The sequence below is a fragment of the Schistocerca americana genome, chromosome 2 (genome assembly GCF_021461395.2).
Source record: "Schistocerca americana isolate TAMUIC-IGC-003095 chromosome 2, iqSchAmer2.1, whole genome shotgun sequence".
Lineage (NCBI taxonomy): Eukaryota > Metazoa > Arthropoda > Insecta > Orthoptera > Acrididae > Schistocerca > Schistocerca americana.
Window position 1 is genome coordinate 73,021,462 of NC_060120.1, and position 21,838 is coordinate 73,043,299.

General features: G+C 41.4%; 1 protein-coding gene across 1 annotated transcript in view; it reads left to right on the plus strand.

Annotated features, from left to right (window-relative positions):
* Nucleotides 1-3,566, plus strand: part of LOC124594777 (serpin B6-like) — a 57,374-nt gene extending 53,808 nt beyond the window's left edge. The window contains exon 8 of the mRNA XM_047133182.1: nt 3,334-3,566. Coding sequence (XP_046989138.1) covers nt 3,334-3,482 — 149 coding nt within the window. The 3' untranslated portion in view covers nt 3,483-3,566. The remainder of the gene's footprint in view (nt 1-3,333) is intronic.
* The last annotated feature ends 18,272 nt before the right edge of the window (nt 3,567-21,838 follow it).

The window sequence follows — 21,838 nt, forward strand, 5'->3', positions numbered from 1 at the left end:
CTCAGATGGTACTATAGGTTGCATCTCAACGACGGGGCTTTCGAGGGTCAGAATACTAAAAGTATATGGCATTGACTTTTATTCCTATTTCTGTAACTAGGTTTAGGCACTAGAGCATAGTTTCTGATAATTCTGATATTCTGATTGAAAACCAAACACAGCAAAACCGACACTTGCATTTGTTTTCGTGTCTCCTTAAGTATACTGAAAACTGGAAAGCTCATTCACCAGAGAGGATTCATATTTTTTGAATATTCCAGTTGTTACAGTATAAACATTATGAGTAGGCAACACGCTTTTTGATCATTACAGATTTGGAAAATATTTTTCTGCGGAACTATCAGTTTAACAAGTCTTGGTTGGATTATTTACGGAGGAATGGACAAACTGTTAGAAGCTGACCACAGGGAAAATCAATTTGATTCTAGAAAAATTTAGGAATATGCAAGGCAATACTGACCCTATAACTAATCTTAGAAAATAGGTTGAAGAAAGAGAAACCTATGTTTATAGCATTTGTAGACACAGAGAAAGCTTTTGACAATGTTGACTGGTATACTCTGTTTGAAATTCTGAAAGTAACAGAGTAAAATGCAAGGAGCTAAGACTATTTACAACTTGCATAAAAACCATAAGACAGTTATAGGAGTCGAGTAACATGAAAGGGAAGCAGTTGTTGAGAAGGAAGCGATACAGGGCCGTAGCCTATCCCTGACGTTATTCAACCTGCAGCTTGAGCAGGCAGTAAAGGGAACCAAACAAAAATTTAGAGTAGGAATTAAAGTTCAGGTAGAAGAAATAAAAACTTTGAGGTTTGCCTATGACATGGTGACTCTTTCAGAGACACAAAAGAACTTCGAAGAGCAGCTAAACGGAATGGACAGTATGTTCAAAGGGGAATATAGGATCAACATCAATAAAAGCAAAACAAGGGTAACGGAATGTTGTCGAAGTAAATCAAGTGATTCTAAGGGAATCGTATTATCAAATGAGACAAAGCAGATGAGTTTTGCTATTTGTGACATAAAGTAACTTACGGTGGCCGAAGTAGAAAGGTTATAAAACGTAGACTAGGAATGGAAAGTTAAGGGTTTCTGAAGAAGAGAAGAGAGAAATTTATTAACTTCGAATTTAGACTTAAGTTCTGAAAGTATTTGTATGAAGTGTAGCCATGTATGGAAGTGGAACATGGATGATAAACAGTTTAGACAAGAAGAGAAGCTTTTCAGATGTGGTGCTAGAGAAGAATGCTGAACACTGGATAGGTAGATCACATAACTGCTGAGTTGGTACTGAACAGAACTGGGGAGAAAAGAAATCTGTTAATCGGCCTGACTAGAAGAGGGGATCGGTTGACAGAACACATTCTGAGACATCAACGTATCGCCAATTTATTACTGGAGGGAATTGTGGAGGGGTAAAAATTTTAGAGAGAGACCAAGAGATGACTACATTAAGTAGATTCAGAAGGATGTAAGTTGCATTAGTTATTCGGAGATGAAGAAACTTGCACAGGATAGAGTAGCATGGAGCGCTGCATGAAGCCACTCTTCGAATTGAAGATCACAAGAACAAAAAACAACAAGAAACTGTCATTGGCACTAGTACCAAAACAGAGGAACAAAATGAAAAGATAACAACACAGTACTGACTGCAAAACGTGAACATCCTCAGAGAGACTTGGTAAGCTGCTAATAACAAAGTTTCAAATCGAGGTAGTCTACTGCGCATAGGAACCATACGCCAGAAGGCGGGCTCGGTGAGTGGAGCAAATCAAGTCAGCTAACACAAAATGTGAAGCAGTTGTCACCAGAACTTGTAACAAGGAACACAGAAGGCTGACAGTACTGTCATGAATCAGTCATCCTTAAGCAAATCCGTCTTTCAGTCTACAAATACTGAAAGAACGAAAATAATCATCTACTCGTAGTGAAAAAAATGGCTCTGAGCACTATGGGACTTAACATCTGAGATAATCAGTCCCCTAGAACTTAGAACTACTTAAACCTACCCAACCTAAGGACATCACACACATCCATGCCCGAGGCTGAATTCGAACCTGCGACCGTAGCAGTCGCGCGGTTCCGGACTGAAGCGCCTAGAACCACTCGTCCACTGCGGCCAGCCTACTCTTAGTGATTATGATATTACCACTTTTGATGATCTGTCAATAGAGGCGAAAAGTATCTATATTGAAGAGCTTTCCAACTTGTAATACGCTTAGGACAGAGGTACCCAAGCGAAGCGTGGTGTTAATTTTCTACGCAGCAGTACACAGTTGGCGCAGAGTGTTATTAATTTAGTCGCTAAGGACTTTGTACGAACAACGCCTCTAAGCCGCCACAATATCCACATAGTTAGAATAATGTGTGGGGTTCATTGTCGCACATCTTGTAGGCGTCTATTTAAACGGTTAGGAATTCTCACAACTGCTTCACAGTACGTTTACTCAGTAATGAAATTTTTTCTCAATTACATGGACCAGTTTAAAATCAACAGCGACATTCATGATTACAATACGAGTAAAAAGAAAGACCTACACTATCCTTTACTTAACATTTCTTTGTCCCAGAAAGGCGTAAAATATGCTGCTATAAAACTTTTTGATAAATTACCAGATGAAATAAAATGTCTGACAGACAGCAGTAATAGTTTCAAAAACAAATTGAAATCATACCTCCTTGACAACTCCTTCTATACAATAGATGAATTCTTGAATATGAGTAAATAAATCTTGAGATATAATATATGCATTTTGTGCCATTCAAGGGAATGGGATAGATAATAGAAATATTTAGGTGTAACAGTATAATGTAAAAAAATTACTTGTTTCCTGTGCGCTTTTCTTGTACATTTGACACGTTCCACATCATAACGGTTTTTCCGTGCTATTGATCGATGGAACACGTAACTAACTAACTGAGAATAATTGAGGTGTGATCACTAAAGACAGATTTGGATATCTATGTCATTTGAGGGTCTTTGTTGGAAAATGATACTCTTATAATAGACACGCTTGCTCAGTTCGCATTGTGTATTGCGTCAACTAGCTAGTGCATTCAGGCGTGGGAAATACTTGGATATTGTCGTGTATTTGTAAAAAACTGCGGAACTGACGCTTATGAACGCGCAGTGAAATCCTAATCTGATTTACTGATGTCATAAAATTTTTTTACTCGAGGTTTCCAGACGCTCATACTATTGTTTCAGGACGTACCACTAAATGAGTTAAATTTATTTTCATAATTCTACTTGTAGGTGTACAGTAGCACATAAGATTGGACATAAAATAGTACTTTGCATTACATTCTCATGTATTTTCTGTATTTCCAGCTGTCGTGATGGTCGGCTACTCACTGTCCGTTCCTGCACCCGACCCCCCCATCATCTTCAAGGCAGACCACCCGTTCGTGTTCCTTATACTGGACCAGCAGACACACACTGTGCTGTTTGCAGGTCGCTACTCAACTCCTCCTTCATAAAGTTTGACGGATGAAGAATCCCGCAAAAGTGTTTTTTTTCTTGAAAAATACGTAATGTACGAAAAATAAATATCTGCTTGTCCATCATGCTTAATTATTCCTAAAGAACAAAATGGTATGCGCAGGTTATTGCATTTTCTCCCGAATCCGAAGATGAAAGCCGAAAACTTTGTACTGAAGTATGTGAATGAGTAATTCTACAGTAAGTGTGATACGATTACTCCAAAGGTCTCTAATGTAGAAATAGTATTTAAGGAACTATTTAAAAGAAAGACTCAGTGTTTCTTGTTTTAATTTTTTATCTTTACTTTCTCATTTTTTATTTTTTTTATTTTTGACAAGTTACGCCCACCATGATTTCCTTTCCCGTGCCAGCCACTTAATCTGAGAGTAGCACACACACATGCATGCGTTCCGGTATCAATACTCCCCTACAGTTTGTGACCTATAAGGCTTCCTTTTATCATGAAAGCTGTTTTCTGATGTCCAAACACATATCCTGTAATCGTGTCTCTTCTTGTAATTACCGTTCTTCCCGTATTCCTTTCCTCATAGATTCTACCGATAACCTCATCTGTCAACTTAATTTTCAGAATCATTTTGTGACACTGTACAACACAAGCGACTCGTAGTGAAATTGCGTGCTTACGGAATGTTGTCACACCAATATTCAAGAAAGACAGTACGAGTAATCCACTAAATTACAGGCCCATATCGTTAACGTCGATATGCAGCAGGATTTTGGAACATATATTGTGTTCGAACATTACGAATTACCTCGAAGAAAACGGTCTATTGACACACAGTCAACATGGGTTTAGAAAACATCGTTCCTGTGAAAGTCAACACTTCACATGAAGTGCTGAGTGCTATTGACAAGGGATTTCAGATCGATTCCGTATTTCTCGATTTCCGGAAGGCTTTTGACACGGTACCGCACAAGCGGCTCGTAGTGAAATAACGTGCTCATGGAATATCGTCTCACTTATGTGACTGGATTTGTGATTTCCTGTCAGAGACGTCACAGTTCGTAGTAGGTGACGGAAAGTCATCGAGTAAAACGGAAGTAATTTCTCGCGTTCCCCAAGTTAGTGTCATAGGCTCTTTGCTGTTCCTTATCTATATAAACGATTTGGTGGACAATCTGAGCAGCCGTCTTAGGCTGTTTGCAAATGACGCTGTCGTTTATCGTCTAATAAAGTCATCAGAAGATCAAAACAAACTGAAAACGGTTTAGAAAAGATATCTGAATGGTGCGAAAATTGACAGTTGACCCTAAATAACAAAAAGTGTGAGTTCATCCACAGGAGTGCTAAAAGTAATTCGTTAAACTTCGGTTACACGATAAATCAGTGTAATTTAAAAGACGTAAATTCAACTAAATACCTAGGTATTACAATTACGAAAAACTTCAGTTGGAAGGAACACACATAAAACGTTGTGTGGAAGGCTAACCAAAGACTGTGTTTTACTGTCAGGACACTTAGAAAATGTAACAGATCCAATAAGGAGAATGACTACACTACGCTTGTCTGTCCTATTTTAGAATTCTGCTGCGCGGTGTGGGATTCTCACCAGATAGGACTGACGGAGTACATCGAAAAAGTTCAAAGACATGCAGCACGTTTTATATTATCGCGAAATATAGGAGAGAGTGTCACAGAAATGATACAGGATTTGGGCTGGCCATCATTAAAAGAAAGGCATTTTTCGTTGCGACGGAATCTTCTCACGAAATTCCAATCACCAACTTTCTCCTCCAAATGAGAAAATATCTTGTTGACACCAACCTACATAGGGTGAAACGATCACAACGATAAAATACGGGGGAAATCAGAGCTCGTACGGAAATATGTAGGAGTTCGTTCTTTCCGTGCGCTATACTAAATTGGGATAATAGAGAATTGTGAAGGTGGTTCGATGAACCCTCTGCCAGGCACTTAAATGTGATTTGCAGAGTATCCATGTAGATATAGATGTGGACAACATATCTCAGACGCACGGACTGTGTACTTTTCTGGTATTCTTTTGAAAGGAATGCTCTTTTTTTGCCTTTGCTAAACTGTTTCTAACGCCATCTTTCCTTCGAACGTTAAGCCTCTTTTTCCTAGGTGGTGGAATTCCTTCAGTTAATCTCCTACGTAGTCCTCCTTTTGACGTCGAGTTCGTCGCTAATCCCTTTTTTGCTGCTCATTTCTTTCATCTTTCTTTGGATTAATCGTAATGAATATTCTATGCTCAGTAGAATTTATTCCTTACCATTGTTCTTGTAATTCTTTCTTTTACTCAAAGGGAGTATTAGCAGTGTCGTTAACGACTCTTGTCGCTAATATCCCCCCCCCCCCCCCCAGAATTTTAATGCCACTTCTGAATATTTCTTTTACTGCTGCTGCACTTCTTTGATGTACAGATATGTAGAGGAGAAATACTGCACCCCTGTCTTACGCCATTTTTGATGCGAACACGTGGGCACTTCTCCCTTGGTCTTAGATTCTTATCATTCCCTCTTGTTTCTTTTGCTTAATGTATGTTACCCGTCTCTCTATATGAATCTTTTCTGATAACTTCAAACATCTTGGCTCATTTGAAAGGTCATACCCTTTTTCTATCGCAACAAATCGTTCTGTGAGCTTACTGTGCGTTGGGGAAGTATGGACATCTTTCAAAAGATAGTGATAAACGCCAAGGATAAACAGAACAGAAATACTCGTATGTAATGCCGAAGAGGTCAAAGTTAGTAACGCTGTGTAACTTGAATACACATGCAAAATTGTCACACGCAACATACTTACATAAAATCAGTGCTATGGAAAGGCTGTGCCCTCATATCTAATAACGAGGATAATGGAATGTAGTCGAGTTAACTTGGGTGATGCTGAGGGAATTAGATTAGGAAACGAGACACTTAAAGTAGTAAAGGAGTTTTGCTATTTAGGGAGCAAAATAACTAATGACGGTCGGAGTAGAGAGGATATAAAAAGTAGACTGGCAATGCCAAGGAAAGCATTTCTGAAGAAGAGAAATTTGTTAACATCGAGCATAGATTTAAGTGTCAGGAAGTCATTTCTGAAAGTATTTGTATGGAGTGTAGCCATGTATGGAAGTGAAACATGGACGATAAACAGTTTGGTGCTACAGAAGAATGCTGAAAATTAGATGGGTAGATCACATAACTAATGAGGAGGTATGGAATAGAACTGGGGAGAAGAGAAATTTGTGGCACAACTTGACTGGAAGAAGGGATCACTTGGTAGGACATGTTCTGAGGCATCAAGGGATCACCAGTTTAGTATTGGACGGCAGCGTGGAGGGTAAAAATCGTAGAGGGAGACCAAGAGATGAATACACTAAGCAGATTCAGAAGTATGTAGGTTGCAGTAGGTACTGGGAGATGAAGAAGCTTAGGTTGCAGTAGGTACTGGGAGATGAAGAAGCTTGCACAGGATAGAGTAGCATGGAGAGCTACATCAAACCAGACTCCGGACTGAAGACCACAACAACACAATGGATTAGGGCAATAAATAGTTCCATGAAAGTAACAGATTACTTTGAAGATGTGTTATTTTTACGCTTATTGCGTCCAGCTGTGCAACGGGACAGTCTCCTTGGGTATGCAAGCATAAATTCAGAAGGCAGAAATAGTTAACTAGCTGAAAGATCATTTAATAAATTATTAATTACCTGTCGTACATATTATCATAGTAGACCAGTGAATCAGGGCAACCACAACTCAGATATTGGCGTCCAGTTCCTTAAATTTAGCTGACATATATAGCACTGCTGTTGGTTATTGGTTATAATTCTCAATGCCTAATCTGCAGTTGAGAGCCAATTTACCAAAGTAACTGTAAATAGCTTATTTGAACTCCGTGGCAAGAAAAAGTGATGGTTCACCTATCGTGGCACATTTAAATAAAGAATAAAGCAAGTATACGAGATAATGCACATCACAAAAAAAGAAGAAGAAAACGACGCACCGCGAAGGAATTATCCGAATGGGACGGAAATCGGTAGGTGTGATATAATACATATATGACAAACAAATGATAATAGCTCCCGAAAAATTTAATGATTTATTCAAGAGGACGGCAACGGCCTTGCCGCAGTGGATACACCAGTTCCCGTGAGGTCACCGAAGTTAAGCGCTGTCGGGCGTGGTCTGCACTTGGATGGGTGGCCATCCAGGCCGTCATGCTCTGTTGCCATTTTTCGGGGTGCACTCAGCCTCGTGATGCCAATTAAGGAGCTACTCGACCGAATAGTAGCGGCTTCGGTCAAGAATACCATCATAACGACCGGGAGAGCGGTGTGCTGACCCCACGCCCCTCCTAACCACATCCTCCACTGAGGATGACACGGCGGTCGGATGATCCCGGTAGGCCACTCGTGGCCTGAAGACAGAGTGCTATTCAAGAGGAAGAGCTTCACAAATTGAGTAATTCGATAACACGTTGGTCCACTATTGTCCAGGACGTCTCCAGACAGGGCTTCGGGCTGGAATCTCATTGACTGGAATAGAACTGTCTTTAGTGATGAGTCCCACTGCGAACTGAGCCGAGACGACCAGCAAAGATGTGTCTGGAGACGCCTCAGACAGTATTGAGATACCAGTCTGAGTTTCTTTCATAGCAGGACCTCTTTGTCATGCAGAGCACCTATGCAGCAGAGCGGTACGTCGCCGATATTCTAGTTCGTTATGTTGCCCTCCATGGCCAGGTGTCCTAAGCTTACATTTCAACGCTCGCCCTCATACGACAAGAATTCTACTGTTTGTCTTTGTGCTTGCCAAAACGGATCTTGGCCAGCAAGGTCGCCGGATCTCGCCGCAATTGAGAACGTCTGCAGCATTATGGGCAGGGTCCTCAAACCAGTTCATGATTCTGACGATCTAACACACCAATTTGAAAGAATGTGGCACGATACCCCTCAGGAGGGGCATCCACAATAACCCCATCAATCAATCCCAAGCAGAAAAAAAGGCACGCGTAAGGATCAGGGGTGGATTTATGCATGACTTGCTCAAATTGTGAAGTTCTTTCTCTTTAACGAATCTGCCGGCCGAAGTGGCCGTGTGGTTCTGGGCGCTGCAGTCTGGAACCGCGAGGTCGCTACGGTCGCAGGTTCGAATCCTGCCTTGGGCATGGATGTGTGTGATGTCCTTAGGTTAGTTAGGTTTAACGAGTTCTAAGTTCTAGGGGACTAATGACCTCAGAAGTTGAGTCCCATAGTGCTCAGAGCCATTTTAACCATTTTTAACAAATCATTCGATTTTTTCATATTCTAATCATTTGTTTGTTGTACATGTATATCACAGCTACCAACTTCACAGGTCTGCAAAAAAATTTTATTGTCAGCTGCGTGACATATATTTTTACTGAATTATATGTTTTAGAATGCACTGATTTCAGAATTGATGTCCATTTTTTTCTATCACATGATGTTTTTTTGCAAATTTAAACACAAAAAATTGGCCAAAGCACTCGTTTATTCAAAGTTATCAAGCATAATATTTTTTTACAACCAATGAAACATTATTTTGAGACATATAGTAACAATATTATACTTATTCATGTTTTTTATGAAATCTTCTCTTCTTTTCCTTGATACTTCGCCGAGTCGTTTTCTGATTTCCATCTTTAGTTTCCCGCTTAAGTATCCACCAGTGGTCAGCAAGCATAGTGACATCCCATCTTCCTTGGTACCGTCTCTCGATATCACGGAGATCCTGGTGGAACTGCTCCCCCTGTTCTTCACTGTAAGCTCCCAGGTTTTCAGGAAAACTGTCTATGTGTGAGTGTAAAAAATGGACCTTCAAGCTCATCTTGCAGCCTTGAGCTTCGTATGCTGCTAGCATCCGTTGAACGATGGTTTTGTAATCAGGATCCTTAGTATTTCCCAAAAACTTTCGCACTACATCCTTGAACGATACCCAAGCTTCTTCTTCCTTCTCATTCATACTTTCCACAAAGAGGGTGTCGCTTAAAAGTTTTCTTGGGGCCAGTAAAAACTCCCTCTTTCAGCTTTGCTTCTGGCAGCTTTTGTCTGAATCTGGAACCCAACAGTTCGGCTGCATCTTTTGAAAGACCTAAATCGCTTACTAGATCATTGAGCTCACTTTGAGAAAATAGTTGAAGCCTTTCATCTACGCCTGAAGAAAAATCTGAGCTTGATTCACCCCTAGGAGGTAATGTAATTTCGTCCTCCAACTCACTCGGGGATTCATCCAAACTGGAAGGTGGCTGCGGGATAGGTATTACTGAGAAATGGGGCACTGGACGTATAGCTGAGTCAAGGTTAGGATAACTTATGCTTCTTTTGTTTTTTGAATTGTATCTCTTTACGTCAACTGAACAAAAGTAGCAATCAGTGGTATGGTTATTCTGCTCATAGGAATTCCAAATCGAAATACATTTTTCTTAACCTTAAACCACAAACGAAGATCTTCTTCACATCTTCTAGACACATTATGCGGGGCCCATGGTTTATCTTAATCACCAAGTTTTAATTTAAAGTAAGCAAAATAAACTTTCCTCACAAAATCACTTACGTTTCTCAGTTGACTTTTAATAGTGTATTCACCACAGATACAACAAAAACTGTTTGGAGAAATAATACAACCCCCTGTAGCCATGACTAGACAGAAACAACAGCACTGTTCACTTGAATAGTAATATGTCTACTGAGAGTTTCTCTTCATTTCATTCGAGATACAAATCGTCATTTGACTTGTCACAACACGATGAAACTGAACAATGAGATTGTTTGCATTTTGCTTCTCGCGCCCAGGAGTTCACGGTAAAACCTGCAAGTGGTAACAAAGAATAGTTAACATTGAATTTTTCAAAATTTAAGTTTACTTTATCAATTATAATTGGTATACTTTTTAATAATTATTAAATTAAAAACACATAGATTTATTACTAATGAACATAAATACTGCAATATACATTAAAACTTATGTGATAGAATTTTTTGAATATTTTTCCTGTTTTGGGGAAGTCAAAATCTATAAGAAACTGTTAAAAAATCCTATGCACCTTTTCGTCCCACTCAGGTAGTTCCTGAGTGATGCATCGCTTTTTTTTTTTTTTTTTTTTTTTAATTACAGTGTATTTCGACGATGACTTCGCTTACGGAAGCCTGAAGATCTTACCATTATTGTACATGAATATGGCCAAAGCCGAATTCACGACTGGACAATAGAATGAACAATCTTTCGAGTCAAATGGCAGAACTTTCATTTAAGTAATTTCTTTATAATGCTAGCGAGGACAGATCGTGAGTGCTTGGTACGATATGGAAACTCTTCAGCATACAACGACATCACTGCTCTAATAGTTTGGAGACATATGCCATGAACTACATTCACTGTCTTATACGTCTTGAACGTTTAAATAGCTTAACGCGCAAGTTATCTGATTGCTACAACAGCAAAACAGTGACTAGTGGGCTTCAGGCGCACAGGTAAATGTAAGAACCATGCCTGAGTTACGTATCTGCTTACAACTGGTATAGTAGGTCAGACGTTTGTGGAACTTCTCATGGCGCGGCAGTGGTCTGTGGTGCTGTTATCTTGCTACTAGATGTCCAAGCCCCACACATATTACGTTGTTGAAGTTCTTTTAGAAGCTTCTTTCAAATACCCCAGAAGAAATTATGCACCTCTATAAAAAATAAACACGAAATCAAGTCAAAATCCCAATTCGGAGGCTATAAACGATAAAAATTACTTGTAAATAGGGGAAAATTCACCATATGGTCCGGTGTAGCTTGGTGAAAACCGCATCTACATATATTTGTTCATTATGGATGTGTTTCAAGTGGCTTGCCTTTGCTGCCTCAACCTCTATATTGGAACAGCTTAGTGGAGGATCTCAAAGAGAGTAAAATAAATATTTCAGTTCACAGAAGGCTAGATAACATGTGAGGAAACGAAAGATCCGACTAAAAGGTACCTTTCACTATGAAATTTGTGACGGTAGAGGGGCAGGTGATGCTGGGGTCGGGAGGTGTGCTAACAACATTACACAAACTACCAACTTTTATTAAACACAAAAACCCAAGTATTGAAATGAATACTCAAAAGCTGAGCCAAAGCATTATAATCTTACATGAGCATTTAATGTGGTTCCGAAATGTAGAGACATTCAAAACTGCACAACTTCCTAAGTAACAGTATTTTGTATTGTTTTAAGAAATAATCTGACGCCCACACGCCCTTAAACAATAACAGTGCATAACACTCCCTTCAAGTTTAATTATCAAGTATACAGTTAACCAATCACTTGATATCAGCCCCTACGTTAAATGCGACAGGACCTCAGTTTACACAAAAGGACCCAGCAAAATGTGCTGCGATCAAAGTGAATCTGGGAAGCAACTGACACTGCTGAATGTTCTTGGGTTAACACACAGTGACAGCTACCCAGCGAGTCTCTTAGCGTCAACTAACTGTTAGACCCATAGGATCGCGAAGAAGAAAGAACTCTGAAACTTGTATCTATACATTAGTGATGTGGTTACAAACAGCCTGCACCACTTACCACATACACCAGCATACATTGTCATTCCACCATGTTGGAATGACCTCCTCCTCACACGTTTCAAGGGGCCTTCAAAAATTAATTCACCATAAGCCATACGATTTACTTACAACATCTTAAAAGGTTCCTCGTGTAACGTAAAATTGTGACCATTTCGGCACTAACTACCTTCAGCACAAGACTAACGAATATCTCAGTGCTTATTAGGAAGGACCATACTCTTTAAAGTGTTTAGTTTTGGAAATAGGGACTCTAAAAATTCCTCTGGATTTTTAACGAGCAAGGTCACTGGCGTCATGAACTGCAAAATGTGCACCGGCACTTCCAATCTATGCAGTCATTTCCTATCACCTTCTATTTCCTCTGGCTGACAGCCCCAAATTTCTTAATCCAGAACCTGTCCCCCGGCCGCAATGAGATCAGCAACCTGCCAACATCGTAGCGGCGCGCTAGCTTCCAATCACAGAACTTCAGATTATAAGTCACGTCCTTCCGGCTAGGCCGAATTTGCGCAGCGTCAACTTTCTCATGAAGGAGGTCTTTGAGCGTCCATACATTAGGTAAACGGGTGTTTTGCCTAAAAGCAAACACCAAGGCGGCCATGTTTGTTCTTGTGCCATGTGCAAAGCTGCATTGGAACCGTACCCTAACAACGTAGTGAGCTATCCCAACGGGTATGATCACTGTGGTGAAAGGCAATGAGGGCCGCACGAAAGTTTCGGTTGACTCGTTCAGAAAGTGAATGATTTGGAACATACGCCGTTGTTGTGATACCAGGCTGAAAACAGAAGCCGGCCGCGGTGGTCTAGCGGTTCAGGCGCTGCAGTCCGGAACCGCGGGACTGCTACGGTCGCAGGTTCGAATCCTGCCTCGGGCATGGGTGTCTGTGATGTCCTTAGGTTAGTTATGTTTAAGTAGTTCTACGTTCTAGGGGACTTATGACCTAAGATGTTGAGTCCCATAGTACTCAGAGCCATTTGAACCATTTTTTTGAAAACAGAAATTTCGAAAAACAGCAAAGGTGAAGTTCGGAGCACTGTCAGAAACTAGCACCCTACATGGACCAAAGGTTCCAAATATTAGCTGAAGGCATTTGATAGTAATTTGGAACCTAGTACCAAGTTGTTGCGTACATAAATCGGCGTAGTCAGCGCGTACATAACTTTCCCACTAGAGTGCGCCCCGCTAAGCACAACAGCGCAGGCTCAGTGCTCGTCCTTCTCCGCACTGCTAAATGGCGCTGCCTTAGAGACGGACCAAATTCTGCTTCCGCAGATCTGCGTATTAATATGTAACACAGCCAATGAGATTGCTGCTGACATAGAACCTTTTCTCCTCGCAGATCACACTCGCGCAGTGATACATGAACGCGCGAGGTATTATAACGAGTGTACAGACCTCCGATTAGTCACTCTGCATTTGTCCGCACCAGTCTGTACCAGTCTGCATTTGTCTGCACCAGTCTGTATTAGTCTATAGTCAAGTTTCAGTCTGCTCCTAATAAGATTACCATATTCCTGTACATAGCCAGGAAGATAAATGTATAGACACTTTTGTCAAGTATCAGAGATATATGAGAGAATAAGGTTAACGTACTAATACAAAAGGAACTTCAGATTGTCAATTATAAATAGCATCCAGAACCAAGTTAAGTAATTTTTATGCTTGTTATTATTTTAATAAATGTGTGTGAAAATGAATCAAGTTCTGTTTGAAGTTGGTCACCGTCAATCTGCTACTCTAAGCGTGCAAGTGGCATTTCTGTCGTATGACCTAACGGCAGAAGATAAACACGCCACGATAAGACCACGAGACGTATTGCTGACACTCGCCTACTTCGTTAGAGCGACAAGTCAAATAATCTGATGGTGTGTGCACTGAAGGTCTTACAGTACGCACACCACACAAAAGTGTAGGATCAACCAAACGCGTAAATGCGTCCACGCAATCATATAACGGTTTCCTCTCCTGAACGTGGGAAACGCCCAACATAGGCCTAATTTATGTACGTCGTCTCCACGGACTGATTGTTTACTTTCAGTGCGAGGAAGCTTTGCCGACTATTCCGTGGTGGCTTACCAACTGCAGCTCGAAACGAAATCCCTAACCTGCCTTTCCATCACCTAATCTTCATCCCTATCTTAAGGATGCCCAGATCACCGCCAACAAAGGTTTGGTGGTAATACTGGAGCACATTTAGACCTCGCGAAAGCCAGAGTCCCTTCAAAAATTAAAGTATTGTACCAGCTACACATCACCCAGAATCTATTACCGACACGACTGAATAACCCACGTTACCACAGACAGGTCTTCCTTCCACCAGATCACAACGTAAAATGTCGATTGAGCACACCACTCGAAAAGAATCTGTCTCCACTTGACTCCACTAGTGTTCCGCTACTGTCGGACTCTCGTTGGCTGAAGGTTATCCCCACCGAAAACACATCTTTCTTATGTTCTACAGACATGATTTCGACTAAACTTGACCACTTTCCGCTCTAAACAAATCTATTAAAACACTATTGAAACAAATAAATGTTGTAAACACTTGGTCACACTCAGATAATTTACAATTGATAAAAATGGCTTTTTGGTGCAAGTGCACATACGTCAAATGGCAAACAGACGACCTTGTAGGTGGAGCAGCCGCACCTATGAGTACCCGCCTTGGGTATTAATAACCGCTTCAGTTGCATTTGGTCCTTTATTACTGTATTACTGCCGGTGAACATGAATAAGTGGCTTTCAGCGCCACGAAATCGATAATGATACAGTAATAAAGGACAAAATACAGGTGAAACGGTTATTAATACCCAAGATTAAATGACAAGGATTGTCGTTAAATATTATATAAACAATTATTTATTTCTACTTGATACAAGCGTCTTCTGACATCTTTTCAGCACTGGTGTCAGCTAACACATGTGATTTACCACTTTTAAGTTACGTTGGTTTTCTTCATATTGGCTGTAATTACATATCAGGAAAGTTACTAGCAAAAGTGATACCATATTTTTAAATAACTTCACAAGTATGACAAGATATGAAGTTTTCATGCTGAATTCAGTTACTGTGTTATTGTGTCGGATACGACGTGCTGAGAAAAATTTGCATAATAAAAAGATACAAATACGTAATTAATCAACAAATAAATTAGCTAGAATCGAGTAGCTTTCAGATATGATAGCTATAGTGCAACACTGACATCTGACATATCATTAGTTGAACTCACAAGAAACGTTTAAAAGCATCCATGGTCTAGCGGAGGCGGAATGGTAGCTCAGCATGTTCGGGCAGAGGGTTATCTACCTTCTGTAATAAAACAAAAAGAATTGACTGAATTGATCAGCGATGAACTTGAACTGGTGTTATGGGACGTCCGCCCGGAAGAAATGCAATGAACAAAACAAGGTTAAAAAATAGAGGGGGGGGGGATGATAATGTTTTTGAGTAGCTGTAGCGTTCGAACCCCACCACTAATTACATTTTGAATAAAAATAATCAGCGAAGGCGGCCGAAGACTTCCATCATAAGAAGTCTCCCTCATTCAGCCAAAGGTGTTTTCAAAGAGAACGGAGGAGCGGACAGAGTTTCAGGGTACTCTGTTGTCCTTGGGGTAGGAACCTGCCCCTTAAGGCGGAAGAGTCAGTATTGATCAACGACATGAGGATCATAAGGCAATGGAAACCACTGCATTTAGGACACATAATATGTATCCACAGGACATATGGCCTGTAAGTGGAAAAGTGTCATGATGATATCTCCATCAGCAAAAGATCCCGGATTAGGCCCCCTTTCAGATCTCCAGGAGAAGACTGCCAAGGTCGAGATGACCATGAGGAAAAGATTGAATAAACAATGGAAGGACATCGTTCTACGAGCCGGAAGGTGGACTGTCAGAAATTTGAATGTGGTGGGAAAGCTAGAATATCTGAAAAGGGAAATCACAAGGCTCAATATAGATACTGTGGGAGTCATTGAAGTGAAATGGAAAGAAGACCACAATTTCTGGTCAGATAAATATAAGGTAACATCAACAGCAGCAGAAAATGGTACAATGTGGTTTAGCGAGTGAGTTACTGTCGCCATTTCAGTGGTACGGTTGTTCTGATCAGACTCAATAGTAAGCTAACACCGACGATTGTTCATGTATACATGTCAACGTCGCAAGCGGAAGATGAAGAGATAGAGAAATTACATGCTGATATTGATTGGGTAATTCAGTAAGTAAAAGGAGATGGAATGTGGTTGTAGCGGAAGGAGTAGAAGAAAGGAGAGAGAGAGAATATGGGATTGCAGGCAGGAATGAGAGACGACCAAGACTAATTGAGTTCTCCAATAAACTTCAGCAAGTAATAGTGAATATTCTATTCGAGAATCGCAAGAGGAGGAGTTATACTTGGAAAAGTCCGGGAGATACGGGAAGATTTCAGTTATATTAAATTACGGTCAGGCAGCGATTCCGAAATCAGATACTCGGGAACAGAAATAGACTCAGATTACAGTTTAGTAGTAATGAAGAGCAGGCTGAAGTTTAAGAGACTAGTCAGGAAGAATCAACATGCAAAGAATGGGAAACGGAAGCACTAAAGAATGAAGAGACACTCTTGAAGTTCTCTGAGGGTCCAGACACAGCGATGATGTTTGGTTTGTGGGGCGCTCAACTGCGCGGTCATCAGCGCCTCTACAAAGTCCCAATTTTCACACAGTCCTATTTTTTCACAATCTAATCTAGCCACTGTCACGAATGATGATGAGGATGAAATGATGAGGACAACACAAACGCCCAGTCCCCAGGTAGAACCAGATACAGCGATAAGCAATAAATCAATAGGTAGTTTAGCTGAAGAGGAATAGACACGTCTCAAAAAGGAGAATCACAGAAGTTGGAGAGAAAAACATACGAAAAAGAATGGTAACTGCGAAGAAACCATGGGTAACAGAAGAAATACTTGAGGCGATCGATGAAAGGTGGAAAACCAAAAATGTTCAGGCATACAGAAATACAAGTCACTGAGGAATGAAATCAATAGGAAGTGCAGAGGAAATGTCTGCATGAAAAATGTGAAGAAATCGAAAAAGAAATGACTGTCGACAGGACTGGCTCGGTATTCAGGGAAATTAAAACAACCTTCAGTGAAATTAAAAGCAATGGTGGTACCATTAAGAGTGCGAAGTGAATTGCACTGTTAAATGGAGAGGAGAGAGCAGACATGTAGAAAGAGTACATTGAAGGGGGGGGGGGTGGAGGGGAGGGGGACTGCAGTGTTCTCCACGCCAGTTCGGACGGACGTGTTCCACGCCAGCTATTCCTATGGTCATCAAAGAATGTAAACATGTTGATGATTTCTTACAAGCACAAAACTGGTCATCTACAAGATGAAAATTAACAACTTGAATGTGATCACTACTATGTGTTTATTTAATAAGTTATGATGTTAATTGATCGCTGTGTTTTAATTAAAGGAACGATTTCAACGTGTTCTCGCCATAGAAATGCAAACGAACCTCTCCCGCTCATGACAACGCAAGACCTCACAAAGTCTGCTCATCTGATAGGAGCTCACGAAGCATCACTGAACTATTTTTCCTCAGCCACCCTAAACCCAGATCTCGCAAGTTCCGACTTTCGTATGTTGGCCCAATGCATGAAGGATGATCTCTGCAGGAAGCAGTAGGTGAATGATGCACAGGTTATCAATGCAGCAAAACATTGGCTCCGGATTGTACCAGTAGAGTGGCACCATGTGGGCGTTCACGCCCTCCCAGTACGGTGGCGTAAGCCCGTCACATTGAACGTAGATTATGTCGGAAAATAGTGTTTTGTGGTCAAGTCAGGGATGAACAACGTGTAGTATTGGAATCCTGAATAAAAACAAGCTGCTTTCAGAAAGAAAAGTTGCGAAATGCCGGGGCTAACAGTGTATTTAACACTAAATTCTTCTAGAATCTACATATGTAAATGATACTCTAAGCCCCCCCTATTCTAACTCCGACTTTTGCTGTTGCACATGGATTAAAAAAATATGCGAACTGACTGTAATCAACCCTGCAAGTGGAGTAGAAAAGAGTTTGGCACCTGCAATAATTTAATTTGATAAATAAGTTAAATAAAGGAAGGTTTCATTAACGTAGTGAGAAATGATAGGGTTGCTCTACCGATTAACAGAATGAAAGTTCTGTTCAAAATAACAATATGATTTATTAACACTAAACACAAAATAATAAACAAAAACACATGAAACATTTACAATACATCAAATTGGCTCAAATTGGATACTCAAACAAACGCTGTGAAGGTGAAGTTGTCCCTAAACTAGATTGTGAGGTTTATGACGAAGTGGTATGTGGAGCCAATTCCTTGCCACTCAAATCTTAAGAGAGACACACAGCTAACCCAACATTAATTGCTGCTACATTAGTGAGAACTCAGACGATGAACACCCAAGATAGAACAAAGTTAGAAAAGATGAACAGGCGCGCTCTGCTGAGCTCTGATTATCGCCTAGCAAAAATGCCTGCTTTGCCAGTGCTGCGGACTACATTACCCAGCTGTCTTCTTAGCTGCAAGGACACGATCTGGCGTACTGGAAGCGATAGTTGGTTGCTTCGAGGTCCCATCGCTGTGATGATAATGTCGCGAGTATAGCCCGAAACAAATTATCCTGGCCTGGTTGTTCCAGACTAAAGACTTCCTAGCAATACAAATGCGCCTCTGAGGCAGACGAAGAAGGCTCGCCACACAATCACTGACGGTACAGTGATTGATTTTAACAAGCGAAGGCACCCAGTAACTCCGATACAGTCAACATTAGCCAAACCTGCTCAAGACAGACAACATAGGCCTCTTGTACACAGAACGCTCAACTGCCAACTGTACTCGGAAAGTTACGTTGAAGTCAAAACTTCAGCAACTTCGTCAAACAGTTACAATTAAATAAAAGTATATTAGACAGCCAACGGAAGGCTGGCTGACCAGAGCAGCGAGAGCTCAGTCTTGTAACCTACTCTGACCGAAAGGCGAGAGCCGACTACTCACAAGAGCACCCGTACAAACCGAACACAGAACATTTCCGCCCCCACGACATTGGCTGTGGTTGAACGTTCCAATCAGCAACTCGAAAACCGGCGGAAAATTCCACTCTATTGCTGGAGCACTACCATTCCACCAATGGAGATTCTTGGCGCCAATTTCTGCACCGATTTTGCTACGTCACGGAGCTATGCCCTGAGCAAGCCAATCACAGTTACTATACGGCAGAAAACGCAGGAATTTGCGCGCCAAGGCTGCTTGGGAACACAAGTCATTCCCACGCCTCGCTGGTAGCCCTCCAGAAAGTGTTTTCACTAAGTTTCTGCGAAGTAACGGAACCTCTAGCCCAGCCGCTACTTCAGGCCCCTCCGGGCGTTTCTTTTGACAACGTCGGCATCTGGAAAGCATTCACTCGACTCCCTCACACCCGTCGGCTTACCCTTTCAAGATCGGCAGAGCCCGCCTGTCACCAGACCACCTGAGTGACGAGAGACGCTGCGTGGGAAGTCCGCGTGTGAAGGAATAGCAACTTTTCACCGCATGCAATTAGAGAGGAGAGGGGCTCATGCCACCTCTCATAGCCCCTACGCCATTTTAGATTGTAATTGGTGAGCGGTTGGCTCACTTAGGAGCAAGGTAGTGAGTCAATCGCCCAAGAACAATCTCGCCAACTGACTCCACATGCCGCACTCTATAAAGAAAATCACTGCAACTGAAAAATGCAGCTCATAGAGGGAGGATTATTTATGATGTAGCCAACTTCACCTTCTTAATATGGAACTCTAACACTCACATCACACATCCATACCCAGGGAGCCCCTTCCAAACACCGATTCACACAGACATTCACTCTCTAAATATGGCCCGGGCATGTGAGCCAAATATGGAGCAATTTATTCTTTACAATCAGAGTTGGAGTGCTCCACAATTAAATGCCCAAGATGTTACAATTTGAATCATTAAACTAACCTGAACTCACTCACAAACGATACTTTTTAAGTTAACTATCTCTTTGTGAGCTTTCAGAATTTAATTACAACCTCCGATTCATTCTGTCTCCCTGCAGTAAGAATAACCTTTACAAAATGTTCCCTGAACTGATGGTCCATTCACAATGACAGTGGTGGTATCTGCTTCAGTTTATGGGGACTTCAGGCACACTGTTTGCATACACACAACAATAAATACAAAATACAAACAAAAAAAAACATGGTGTGGAGAACAATACAGTAATTTGTAATTTGTGAGTAGAGAATGAAATTTAAGAAAAAAAACAAGGTTCATGGGGTGTCAAGTTGTGCTTCCACATTGCACAATGTTCACGACTGTGCTGAGAATGAGGCACTAAATCACATTGTTAGATATATTCGAGGCACTTCACAAATTCCACAGTGCTGACATCACATAGGGCTAAACGTCGGGTGTTGTTGCTACGTTGTTGCAACAGCAATGGGGTGTGCTGGAGCATCTGCAGTACTCTGTTGAGATTGCAGCAACACCCACGCATATGATCACGGCAGTACGGTAGGAAGACACAGTGATAGGCTCTCCTCACGTCGATTAATTGTCTCTGAGGTCTACTTGTTGGGATACATCACTTGTCTAGGCCTCTTCTCTTGCTGAACAGTACTTTACGTTTCCCAATATTGCAGTTCGACAAGGGATGATGGCACGTGGAGTGACTCCACAAGTGCGTGAGGTCATCCATACAGGATCGAACTAGGAGCGACGATTGCTACAACTGCTCTCAAATAGAGAGGAGAAGTTAGAAATGAGACCATTCATTTGTTAGAGTGTGTGGCATGATACTGCTTTGTGTATGCAGATCGGCCAATGCTAGTGAGTTGTAAAAACCTAAACAGGTGAGTATATAGCGCCCCTTTCTGTCCTGAGGCACATGAGGCGCAGGTTCTGACATGATATGTGATCTTCTTTGTGTACTCACGACAACGTGGTCTTCCGCAGGGAATCCCTCCAAACGGATGCTGCGTCCGGAGAGCTAGCAGGCTGTCGCGTGTGGGTCGCATGTCAATGTCAATGGCCAGCCTCACTTTCGCTTGTGGTCCGGCGAAGATCCCGCCTAATCCCTCAGGTATACGGCCCGGTGACTGTCAGCTTGTAGGACCGGATGCTCTCGCGCCCTTCACGTCAGGTGTCGCGCTGAAGCTCCCCTTCTTGCAGGTAGTTGATGACCTCTTGTTTTTGCTCCGCCTGGCCTCTGCATTGCCACGATTCCCATCATCTGCACAGTTCTGACAAAAATCTTATGCCTAACTTTTTCCCATGACCTTCTATTTTATAATAAATTTACATAATGATACATTGATGGTCTGTCATTTCAGACACTCTTATTTTAATTCTATACTTATCAATCTACGGCTATCACTATAACCAAATTTTGGTGTATCTAAGCTAGACATGGAAATAATCTATCTTGATATTTGAGTAGAGACTGATCTCACTACTGTACATGGTGTGTGACGCTATACTGGATGAACAGCTAAATGTGCGGGCCCGCACCAATATTACCATTACTTATATAGGTCGACAGTAGACATGCTCAAGAATTAACTACCATTTTCCAACGATCTACATTCTATGTCTTCTGAATAAATCATGTTATTATGCCGGCTGAAGTTTTACTGAGCTATAAAGAACATGCAACTATTCTACGTCGGCTCGCCGGTCGTCCCTCCATCTCGGGTCTGTGATTTGAAGACCCGAAAAATAACATCCCAACAGGCGCGCGCCAAACAACACTTGTGGTAGAAAACTCCCAC